The 12,575-nt window shown below is 35.5% G+C and overlaps 1 protein-coding gene across 2 annotated transcripts in view; it reads left to right on the forward strand.

Moving 5' to 3' along the window:
* The window catches only part of PTPRK (protein tyrosine phosphatase receptor type K), a 376,839-nt gene that overhangs the window by 319,112 nt on the left and 45,152 nt on the right, over window positions 1–12,575 (forward strand). For both annotated transcript variants that reach the window (XM_070932720.1, XM_070932721.1), the window contains exon 14: window positions 4,853–4,991. In XM_070932720.1, coding sequence (XP_070788821.1) covers window positions 4,853–4,991 — 139 coding nt within the window. The remainder of the gene's footprint in view (window positions 1–4,852; window positions 4,992–12,575) is intronic.

Genomic DNA, 12,575 nt, shown 5'->3' on the forward strand with positions numbered 1-12,575 from the left:
TTAATTTAATCTTTCACCTTCACATAATTCATCACACTTCATTAGTTCCCTCTGAGAACAAGCTACATTTCCCCTATACCAACTCTAGTAAATAGGCTGAAAATTAGATTTTTGTACCTATAACATTCAGTCTCTCTTGTGTTCCGTGGAACTGACGGCATTCCTTCGGCAATGAATCAATCTTCTTTGGAGAAGTTAATGGATGACTTTCCAATTGTTTTATATTAGTCTAATCAGATTTTCTATTTCTATCCATCAAGCTGCCTTTTTTTTTAACTCCTTTCCCATGTTCTCCTAAATATAATGTCTTGTGTGAAGCATTTCTTGCACCCTCAGTAGATTTGCTTTAAAAAAAAAATGTTTTCCCATTTAATATTGTACTGATTTTATGCATTCTCCCATCCTTAAATATATCTCTTGTAACATGCTAAATAAACTGCTTGGGGGAATGTTGGTCATTTAACTTCAGCTGTGAGCTCAAGTGGGGAAAATGGTAAATGCCTATAGGACCTTGCTCACTGCTGATAGAGAAAACAAAAACAGTTTAGAAGAAAAGATTAGATTTTAACATTTCTGTAGAATTCCTCCCACCATTTCCAAAATGCCTTTTCTAATTTGTCACTTGTAAGGGGCATTTTACTCCAGCAGATAACAAAAACATTTAGACATGATAAGCTTGGGTATAGTAGCTTCCTCTGCTGTTTGGTATGCAGGCTATTAAATAAATACGTGTGATGATTTTTAAAAAAAATAAAATCTGAATTTCAGGAGAAGGGTTTATAAAAACTCTTTCTATATGGGAAATTTTCCAGCATGAATTTGCAGTTTGTTGCTTTTTTTTCCCTTGGTTGATGTTACCGTGTTTCCCCGAAAATAAGACCCTGTCTTATATTTTTTTGAACCCCGAAATAAGTGCTTGGCCTTATTTTCAGGGAGGTCTTATTATTTTGGGGCGCGTGGAGCAAGATGGGGCTCCTCTTGCCATCTTACCTGATTTCCAGCTCTGTCTCTGTGGGGACCGGCTGTGCATGTGTTTAAATATTTTTGGGGAGGGCTTATTGGGGGGGGGTTATTTTTGCACATGCGCACAAAAGCCCGATTGGACATATTATCAGGGGATGTCTTATTTTCGGGGAAACAGGGTACCTTCTTAATATATTACTCATACTTGCCTAAAATATTCAGATCACATCCTGATTTCAAAATTCAAATGATATTTTATCATTCCTGCTCTGAGTCTGCATTATCTAAGCAATCTAATCCATAGGATCCTTTGGGTTTAGAAGAAGGTATAAATAATGAAATATTGGACGAGATGATAGTTGGGTGGTTATAATCTAATGCCCAAAATCATAATGTAATTGATGTTATACAAATGGCTGTTTCTGAAAGGCATGGCTTGCAGATAACGAAAAATATGTTAAACCAGATATGTCAGAATGATTTCAAGATGAGACTTTAGTATCCCCCGAACACTATTCACAATCTCCTCACTGATTATATTAGGTCAGCAAGATCAACAATCTCTAGACGGATAAGCTTTACAAATCTGTAACTGAATGTATGATGAAGCTTTGAATCTTAATGGTGTCATGTCACCCAAATGCACCTTGGCATTTTGCTTAGAATGTGGAGGCAGAAGATACACAAATGTAAGTTACAGGTTTATATAGAATAGAGTGAAAATTGTATCATGAATGAATTCACTATTCTTTCAATTTGCATAGTTTTCATTCCTTCCCAGAACATGGATGTACGTTTTTGCCATTCAGGACAACCATATGCAAGAAATCCAGAGAAGAGTCTAACAGCACATATTTTTCTGCAGAGTTTTCTCTGAACTGCCCAGATGGGAGATCACGTTGGAGTCTTAATTTAAATGGCTCCCAAAGAAAAGGGATTGTGGATAAAGTTTAAAAAGTTTCTTTTTTCAAAACAGCTTGAGCCAGTTTAAATTCCATTCTACTGAGGTTTTATTAAGGCATGAGCTTTTTTAGTTCTGGATCTAGCTATTGACTACAATCCAGAAAAAAATGGAAATGTGTAAGGTGCCGTTGCATTTCTGTATGTTCCATGCCACTCAATCAATTTGTCGAAAACTGCAAATCATAATTTTGAAATATTTATCTTCCGCCGTCTATATATGGTGGTTTACAATCCATAATTATAATGTTCTCAATAAATTTTAAGCCTCATTTCAAGCAAATGCAGAAAAGCCCTGTCTTCTCTGATAGCTCTAAATTATAAATGATAGCAGCAACTAGATTCTAATGAAATCTTCCTTCCCTTGTTTAATCAAGTTTCCACTGTGCATTTCTTTCAAAAAGATGTGTTAATTGGTTTGCACTCATCATGAGCAATAGTACCTTAACCCAAACTGTTAAGGTTGTAAGATACAGGATGTTTGACAAGGATAACAATGATTCGGTTTAGATTTAATGACACAAGCAAGACCAAATAAATGTAAGGGCTACTATACATAGTTTCTTTCTTACAAGAGTTGTAAACCAAAATAGAACAAGGTTATCACAGAATAAATCTTTCACCATTTTTGAGGAGCACTATAATTGGGGGGGGAAAGGCATACTTAAAGATGGAGGGAATAGAGAATACACATCAACATATGCAACCAAAAGAACTTTATAAAAGGGATGTGAGCACCATGTCCACCCAAACATCTTTCCCAATCCACAATACAAATGAATCCCCAGCTTGCTTTTCTCAACATGTATTTATTTATATGTAGTTATTAAAATAATTTATGTAGTTATCCGCCCAATTCACAAGTAATGACTCTGGGTACCTAACAAAGAGTTAAAAACATCCAAACAAATTAGCTAATAAAAATGTACCACAATAAAGCACAAAACAATGCCAAGGAACAAAACAAACTTATTCCAATTCCCATGCTGTTATAGGATAGGTTTATCCAATACTCTAGTCCAACGTTGAGGAGAGAAAAAAAGAATTTTAGCAAATCTTGTTGGCTTTTTACCTTATCAACTGTGACTGTTTTTCACATTTATGACTGTTGCAGCATCCCCAGATTCACATAATCAAAATTCGGACACTTGGCAACTGGCATGTATTTATGATAGTGACACTTTCCCAGGTTCATGTGGACACCATTTCTAACCTTCCCAGCTGGCATCTGACAAGCAAAGTCAATGGGGGAAGCCAGATTTGCTTAATGACTTCATGATTCATTTAACCACTGCAGTGATTTAATTAGCAAGTGTGGCAAAAAAAAGGAACCTAAAATGGGGCAAAACTCACTTAACAACTGCCTTGCTTAGCCATGGAAATTTTGGGCTCAATTGTGGCCAAACGTCAAAGACTACCCGTATAGTGGCCCCAGATTGTAAGTAGAAAGAATTGTAATCCCAAGTGGCAAAGGACATGTTTATAAGCGTCATTGTTCTACTAAAGTACAAATACTATCAGTATCTAATCTATCTGACCTCTTTTAATAATAGAAAAAGTCTTTTTTTAAGACCGTAAAAACCTTAAGGTGTGCAGGGACCCATTTGTTGGTTAATTTAATGATAGGTGGCATATTCCTGGCTACTCTGCTTTTTAATTATGGTATTCTGTATCTCTGATTTACTTGCAAGCTTTTCTATTTTTCATATATTTTAGCAGAGCTTATTTGAATGTTGCAGACTGTTCCAAGATAGTTGCCTTTGTCTGCAAAGGAACAAACAGCATATCTTTGTATATGTGGTAGGAAGTAGTGCCTTTCAATTGCAGTTGACTTCCTGATTTTTTGTTTATTAACTCTCAGGAGTTTGGTTTGCAGAGAAAAGGGGTAAACCCTTTTCACCTTTAGTGTTTCATAATATCTGTATTATGTATCTGTAATGGCAGTTTAGTAGAACTCTACTGATTGGATGTAAAGCAGGCATAAATCATTATTTAGCCCAAACTTTACATTTTTTCAGAACATACGGCAATACCTGCACTGCAGTAGCTCATTACAGGTATTCTGATTTGTTTTGGTATCTCTAATTGTTTCATGTATAATTCATGCACTTGGATAAACTAACAGTGTAAAATCAGTTACAAGAAAGGGCATATAGCTAGCTAAAATCTTGATATTGTATCTAGCAAATGAAAGTAATATTTTATATATCTGGGCAGGTTAGTCTAAAATAAGGGAGCGATCCTAAAGCTCTCCTGCTATTGCTATTGCTATCAACTATCGCTTCTAGCATGCTAGTGGAAAGATTCAGCAACATCTGGTGGCAACTGGTCCTTAAAATATAACACAAAAAGAACAGGGGCCTGTTAGGCCATGGGAGACTCATTATTGTTTTAGAATGATTTAATAGCAGCTGGTTAGATAGATGCATAGAAAAATGGGGCAGGGGGACCGATGACTTATATGTCTTTTACCAGTCAAACAGGCAAATTCTCACTTTAACCATTATTTGAGAGTAACCTTTTTTCAGTTTACAGGAAGTACAAGTAAAAGCAGTCCTTGAGGGGAAATACCTGCCCTAATAGCACAAGCACTTAGACTTATATACAGCTTCATAGTGCTTTACAGCACCCTCTATAAGCGATTTACAAATGGCAGCATATTGCCCACAACAATCTGGGCCTCATTTTACCAACCTTGGAAGGATGGAAGGCTGAGTCAACTTCAAGCCCCGTCAGAATCGAACACCTGGTTATGGGCAGAGTCAGCTTGCAATACTGCATTCTAACCACTGTGCCACCATGGATCTAATATCGTAGATCTGTGTAAGATAGTTCTTCTTCCTGGTCGAGTACTGCAACAATGCAGAGCCATTTGGATAGGAGCAATGGTTAAAACAGTTCAAGTAACTTTTAATACCGTTTCTCCCAGCAGCTGCAACAGAAGAACCAGAGGTTATTCCTGACCCAGCCAAGCAGACTGACCGTGTAGTGAAAATAGCGGGAATAAGTGCTGGAATCCTTGTCTTTATTCTCATCCTCCTCCTTGTCATATTAATTGTCAAAAAAAGGTAAGTATGGTAAATTTGCCATTTTCTTTTTATTCAAATAAATGATAAGAAATTTGTTCACAGTTCATTGTAGAAGAATGGTAGTAGGGAGAGCATCTTATCACAAACAGAAGGTATTTCGTAAAGTCAGAAACCAATATTCTACTGTAAAAATCAATTTATTTTTTTTTTAGTATTGAGTTGTGCAAACTGTAAAGACAGTGACCGGTAAAATTGAAATAATACCTTTTTACCTTCAGAACATTTCTTGTATTTTATTAGGGTTAAGGTGAACTTGCTGTTTCAATTAGCCCTCCTTATTCTCTTGTATTGTGAAATGTCTGGCCTACTTATCTTGGAAAATATTTTACAAGCTATGTTACCTTCATTTGTATTTTTATAAGTGATGAAAGTTATAGTTAAAATCACATTACCTTATCATAAATTTTCCATTGGGCTATATAGGCCTGCAGACCTTAAAATGCAAAAGGATATTAAATGGTGTTTCATTTCCTTTTTTAAAAAAAATCTCAGCAATATCAAAGTAACAACAAAAATCAATAGCACCACCTTCTGGAAGTAGAAGTAATTCTGAAAGAAAAAAAATCTATAATTTTATTTTTTTTAAACACACTTTATTGGTACGTTTTAAACACTTTGTTAATTGACACACATTTTCCGGATCAACATATATGACTTAACGAATAGCTTTCAGATCCTTTTTCCTTGCTGTTTCTATTTCTCTCACACATCTGAATGAGCAAAATGGCTGCTTAATATGAAGCTGTTTTATCACGTCACGTGATTTGTTCCATCTAGCCTAGGACTCATGGGACAGAGAGCTAGTTCTTTAAAATATCACTTAAAAGTCTCTCACATCATCTGCCACTTGTGATCCCCTTAAATGGAGAATGATAAAAATCATATGCAGACTTTATGAATTCAGACTATGTTGTTCTATCACTGAGCTACGGATGTCTTGCTTCAGAGATCAGTTGCAAAATTGTTGTTTTTATTCTAGGCAAGGAAGGAATAAAAATAGGGGTATTTTTGTATCTCTTATCTATGTTAAAGTGAAATGAATTTTCTGTTTCAGTTTTCCAAGTAGGGGAAAAAAATTAGACACTGTGCCTAAAAATCATATTTATGTCTTAATGGTTTCCAATAGATTTTTTTTTTAATTTATTGCCTTTTTACAATGATTCCCCTGGAGATATATAACATGGAGGAGAAACGTCTGCATTAGAACCCTTAGGTATGCTAATAGTGTTTTGTGTTAGTTAGACACATATGTGATTTCTCCCAATAGTGCTTTCACTTTTTTTTTTCCTGTTGTGTACCTCTGTGCTTAAAAAGAAATGCTACAAACCAGTTCATAGTAAAAAATGATGAGAAATCCACTTGTGCAAATTAAGGGGCAGATCAGTAAATAGCTTTCTTGCTTTTTAGCTGGAAGTTCTCCTTGACAAACGATGAAGAAATGTGATCGCCAGAACTGTAAAGACAGGCCAGTGAGAAATGTCCTCAGAATATCAGATAGCCAACAGCTGCTCCTGAGGATGTGACACTTCCTTACAAACCTATCATAATGTCAGCACTCATGCTGACATTTACACCAAACTATTAGACCTTTCTGTGAGGCTAACCTGTGATCAATTATAATGGCTTTTCCACTAGCAGCACTGAGGACACTGTTAACTTGTTTTACAGCTGCTTATATAGAATAATCGGGCCAGTAGAGTAAGCATTAATGGTCATGGAGATACAGATCTCATACTCTGGGGGAAAAATACAGTGAAAAAGGGAAACTCAATGACTTGGGGAATGTGTGTGTGTGTGTGTGTGTGTGTGTGTGTGTGTGTGTGTGTGTGTGTATGTATGTATGCAAGTTTTGGTGTATTCGGGTCTTTTCCCGTGTAAGATTGAGAGTATCTTGGCGATGTTTCGATGAGGTCTCACTCGTCATCTTCAGGCTGGTGTCTTCGGCTTCGTGCTTGTGCGAGGAAAGGATACTCTCAATCTTCCACGGGAAAAGACCCGAATACACCAAAACTTACATACACACATACATACATACATACGTTTATATGAGGTTCCCCTTTGAGTTTTCCTTTAAGTCCAGCTCAAAAAAATGGGCTAGACATTTTGCAATTCACTTTGCTTAATCCTGGGAAACATCTCTGCCTTAGAGGTTGTAAACTTGGATTCACCATCATTCTGGTGAATTTCAGCTATGATCCACAGAAAGTTTTCAGTTCTCATTTCATTTCCAGTAGGGAGAACACCCCAACGCTGTTACAAACTACACTTTGCAGAATTAGTTTGTCAACAGTTCCTTAAATTATGTTGGAGGAGTTATTTTGCAGGGGGTGGAGCGAGGGTTTCTTCCTATTTGAGGAAATCAATTTCAGTGGAGGAGTTTTATTAGATGCACGGTTCATTACCCAATCTAGTTCATCAGCATCTCATGTTTAATTTGCATGACATTTTCATAGCTATGCTCCACCTTTCCTAATTTATCATGTCATTAATAAGTTTGCTGACCCTGCAGTGTGTGAACCTTTATCGCATTGATCTATTTCATAATGTGTAAGAATTTTCTGATGAACTCTATTAATTCAGATTAAAAGGAGATGGATGGAAACCTTTCCCGTTTGTTACATTAAATAGATAGCAATTCTTTGTCTAGAATTTTCACAGAAGTATTATTATTGGAGCGCGTTAATTGACCCTGAAAGCCCCACATTTCAATTTCTTATTCCAGATGGCTTTAGATTTATTTGGTATTGGATTCACATGTTTCTTCTATCATAAATAAATATTTATGATAAAATAAATAAATAAATAACTATAATAAATAAATATTATAGATAAACTAACTATAACTAACTATAATAAAAGGTAAAAAATAAAGGAATCCCTGTAGGTTTTACTCTGCTAACTGTAGCCGACTTTAGAGACAGTATTCAACTGTTTCTTCAAGCCATTGAGCCAACGCTGTTTGAAGATATTTCTGTGAACATATGGCCAGCAGGACATCACACCACAGCACAAAGCATACGGCAAAACACGGATCATTGTTACCTTCCTGCCAAAGTAGTACCTATTTATCTATTTGCATTTACATGTTTTCGAACTTCTAGGTTGGCAGAAGCTGAGGCAGGTGGCGGGAGCTCCCACTCTCAGGTGGTGGTAGGACTCAAACCACCAGAGTATAGACCTTCTCCAACATATTTTAAGCCATTGAGCCACCGTGCCTCCACTAACTGTAGTATATTGCTACAAAATTCTTCAACACCAAAACCTGAAACATTGTTAAATTAGGTAGCAATTTTGATCTGATTCAATTTTTTAAAATGAGGATAACTAGTCTAATAGAAAAGCCACTCGGTTTCTTTCTTCCCTTCCAAAATAAGCAGTAAACAGACATCTTTACACAACACCAGGATACAGAAAATGGTGAAAAGGTTCAGTCAGATGTGCATTACAGGGAGCATTGCTAACTAGAGCCCTTCTTTACTTGATCATACCATTCCATAGTAGCCCCTTTCACCTAAATAGTAGCCACTTTCATCTAAATCTGGTAAAAAATTAGCTTGCATAAATGAAAGAAATAATTCATCCTCCTTGAATGTTTAGCTGCCACCATCCTTAGCTTTGTCTGTTGTTGGAAGTCAAATCTACAGGGGTTTTCACAAGAAAAGTGAGCATGTGGTCATATGGCTAGTACACTACCTAGCTTGGCTCTTGGATACCCTTCAAGATCACTTCCCCAGTGAAAAGCCATTTGGAGATGGAGATTGAGATAGATAATGGATAAGTAAGTATCCAATAAGCCATTTGTGTGAGCAGCTCCCCATTGGATTCTTACACAGGTTATAATGATGTACAGTACTTAACTTTACATGGAACTACAGCCAAAAAACCTAGCATCTTTTATAGCATAAGTGGAGATTTGAATCCATTTACATTACTAACATTTCCTACCTTGCCCCACATATACATAAGCATATATTTTCTTACCTTAGTTTCAACCCATTGGTTCCTGTGATACTTGATTCTTGCATGGAGCTCTTTCTTTCCCTTCTGACTAGAACTGATACCACTGGTCAAAAGTATCCATCCAGGCCTCCATTTTAATTGGGATCTTAATGAATCCATTCTCCCATGAATTAGGAAAACATGTCTTATATTTTTGCTGAATAAAGAAATGTTTCTTTATATACATAGCAGCACGTAAATTCAGTGGTGTTAGAAAACACTTTCTGCTTTAACCTAAGTGCTTAGTGTATTCCAGGTGCTATAGAATAATTATATTGATTATAATTCTGTGCATACATATTAGAGATTCCATTATGTGGTATCCCTTTTGATACAGCAACATTTTAGTAAACTCAGAAAAATGCTTCTGAATTTCACACAGATTTAACAGTTCTAATCTTGCATAGATTTTCCAAATTTGGGGGGAAACATTGATTGGTAAGCACTTGTGTATGATTTCACAAACCAGAGATGTTCTTATGCTTTGCCTTATCATTTTCTGCAGATTTTGAAGTGGACAGAAACTCTATTAGTTACTATAGAGTTTTACAAAGTTATACAGCTGAGTTTTAAGAAAAGGGATACTGCATCTCTTGAGTAGCAAATACTGTATTATTTAACCATTGTTGAAATATTTCCAAATGTACATCATCTCCTTCCATTTGTTTTATTTCTCATTTTTGAAGCTAAGAATGCATATATCAGTATTTTCAGTTTGAAGATTTAAAAACAGCAGCTGTGTGTGTATATATGGGTTTAATATACACACCCTTCTACTGTAGAATGCCAGAGCACAGTACATTGGCTGCATTCATACATAATACTAAGCCTCTGTTCTGGTTGTCTTTTTAATTCCCTCCCTCCCCCCCCTTTTTTTTTTTTTTTTTTTTTTTTTGGATGAGCTATAGTTGCCTGGTTCGCACATAACACAAATGCCATAATGGCTTTATTTGCACATTATTCATCTGAAAACCTATAAAAACATTATGGCTTAGCAAAAATTTGCGCCTGTATACCTGTACGTAATTGTCTTACAGTAGTTGTTGGTTAACCTGTCTCCGCCACTACTAGCCTTTGAGTTTGTAACTGAAAGCTAAAAGAGAGAAGAAGGAAAGTAAACTTTAGAGCACAAGAACTGTACACAGCTGTTTTGTATTTCATAGCATTTAGATAGTTACCAGTCATCACATTTATGCTGCATGCCGAACTAACATAACCCAATTTGGTTTCCATTTTTTTTTCTGCAATAAATAAAGTGTTAGCATGTCATTTTTCTCTAGTGAACTCCCTCTGTTATTGAAATCTTTTTTTTATATGCTAACATGTTTTTTTTTTAATTGCATGGCTCTGTAAGGCTAATCAGTGCATGAGCAAGATTGTAATGCTAACAAAGAAAACATGATTTTTAATTCTTTTTTTTTTTTGAAACGCACATTTCTCTGCTTTATTGAATGTGACAGAGTCACGCTTTTCATTCACCATTGCTTCTTTTTTCCCACTGTCTGTGATTTGCTTGCCAGGAGGAGCTACTATTCTTACTCCTACTACCTGTAAGTAGAAATGGGTGACTTTACTTCTTTATATGTTTTGAAGATGCAGTATCCCTTTTCGTAAAAAAAAAAAAAAAAAAAGTCTAGAAATAGGATTAATATTTCACTAAAATTTCCCATATCATTTTGACAGTTTTTATGGAGCCACATATAATTTTAGGAGGGGGTTGCTTTATTTTTTAAAGGTTATTGTATTCTAATTGGATGTAGGCTACCCACACATAGACCCTTTTATTAAATATATCTCCACTGTGTATTTTTATTCTAAAATCAAGCTTGAGCTCCATCCTGTGTAGACTTAGGTGTCTAAACATTATCTTTTGAATGAGAAGGTTGTAACTCCATCTTATTTTAGGGAATTGATAGGGAGCATACTCATTTACTCAAAAGGATTTACCATTCAAAAAGGAAACAAATGACTATATCCATCTCCAGCAGTAGAATCCTTTGTGTTGCTCAATGGGAAGTGTGATTCCTATTTTACTCACTGGGAGAATTAGATCCAACTGGTCACCTTTTGGTAATATTTGTTACATAAAAATGAACATATTTTCTGCCTCAGTTCCTTTTTCTTTAACATTCCTCTTCAATTGCTGGCTGCTTTTACCTTTTCTCCTAGGCTGTAAAAATATCCTCTGTTTAATCCAACTCTGTAGCTTGAAGTAAATACAGGTAGTCCTCAGCCACAATTGCGCCCAAAACATTTGTTGCTAAGTGAAACATTTGTTCAGTGAATGCTGTCCCATTTTACATCCTTTTGAGCCACCGTTGTTAAGTGAATCACTGCAGTTGTTAAATTAGTAACAGGGTTGTTAAGTGAATCTGGCTTCCCCGTTGACTTTGCTTATAAGAAGATTACAAAAGGGGATCATGTAACACACACACACACATGCCCGGACACTGCAACCGTCATAAATAGGAATCAGTTCCAAGTGTCTGAATTTTGATCACGTGACCATGGGTATGCTGCAATGGTTGTAAGGTTGAAAAGCGGTCATAAGTCACTTTTTCAGTGCTGCTGTAACTTTGAATGATCACTAAATGAACTGTTGTAAGTCGAGGACTACCTGTATAGTAGTACAAGGAAGTGGCAAGTTATTTTCTATTTTCTTACATCTCTTTGCTCCCAACCACCATAATGTTCAGGAAATGGAAAATAAATTCATTCATCCCTTCTGATTAAGACCTTTTCCCAAAATAATAGCTGGAAATAGTTACAAGATAATGGAAGGTCTGGAGCAATTTTTATATGTTGAAATTTACCATATTTAGTATGGCAAATATGCTCAAAGTGCAGTAAAAAGTGTAGTTTTATTAATAAACCTGGTTAATTAGTTTATGAGTTCTAAAATGACTTTGGCTAATTAATAGAGAATAAGATTATCCAATATAATAAAACATGATAACAATATATAACTATCACCCATTGACTGGGCTGTCACTGCTTAATCACTAAGGAATGCTGATTTTTCTTTTCTCTAAAGAATCAGGACCTTTGGGTATATCAAAATATAGTTTATGTTCCAGCTATTTTGAAAAGATTTGTCATAGGCAGAATTTAAGCAAAATTAAGTTAAATATGCCTACCGTATAAGGCATGCACCAGCTTGCATTGCAATAAAGCTTTCTTTGGCAAATAAATAGTAATCATTTGCCAAACAGAATAAATTGTGGATTTAATGCATTAATAGGGAAAAGGTCGTGTTGGTTTAAAGCAGAATGTGCATAGAATCTAAATGTGATTTTAGGATGTGTATTTTACAAATGCTAAAAATACCAAATGGGCTAAATGCAAAAACAGATACATTTTGTCCATGGCATCCAAAATCTACTAAGTCAAAGTCTTAGTTAAAGCAAAGTTATCAAAGATTTACTTAGAGACCGTTTCTTATTTTTTCGTTAAAAGAAAACCTAACTTAACATCTGTAGACTAATGCCCTTTGGTTTATTATGAAAAATTGTAATTCCCTTTTTAAATAACAATTTGCACAGCTAGAAGTAATTAAATATGTAC

This window comes from Pituophis catenifer, unplaced genomic scaffold, assembly GCF_029215685.1.
Source record: "Pituophis catenifer annectens isolate HBS135680 unplaced genomic scaffold, rPitCat1.0.hap2 SCAF_1, whole genome shotgun sequence".
NCBI classification, from domain to species: domain Eukaryota; kingdom Metazoa; phylum Chordata; class Lepidosauria; order Squamata; family Colubridae; genus Pituophis; species Pituophis catenifer.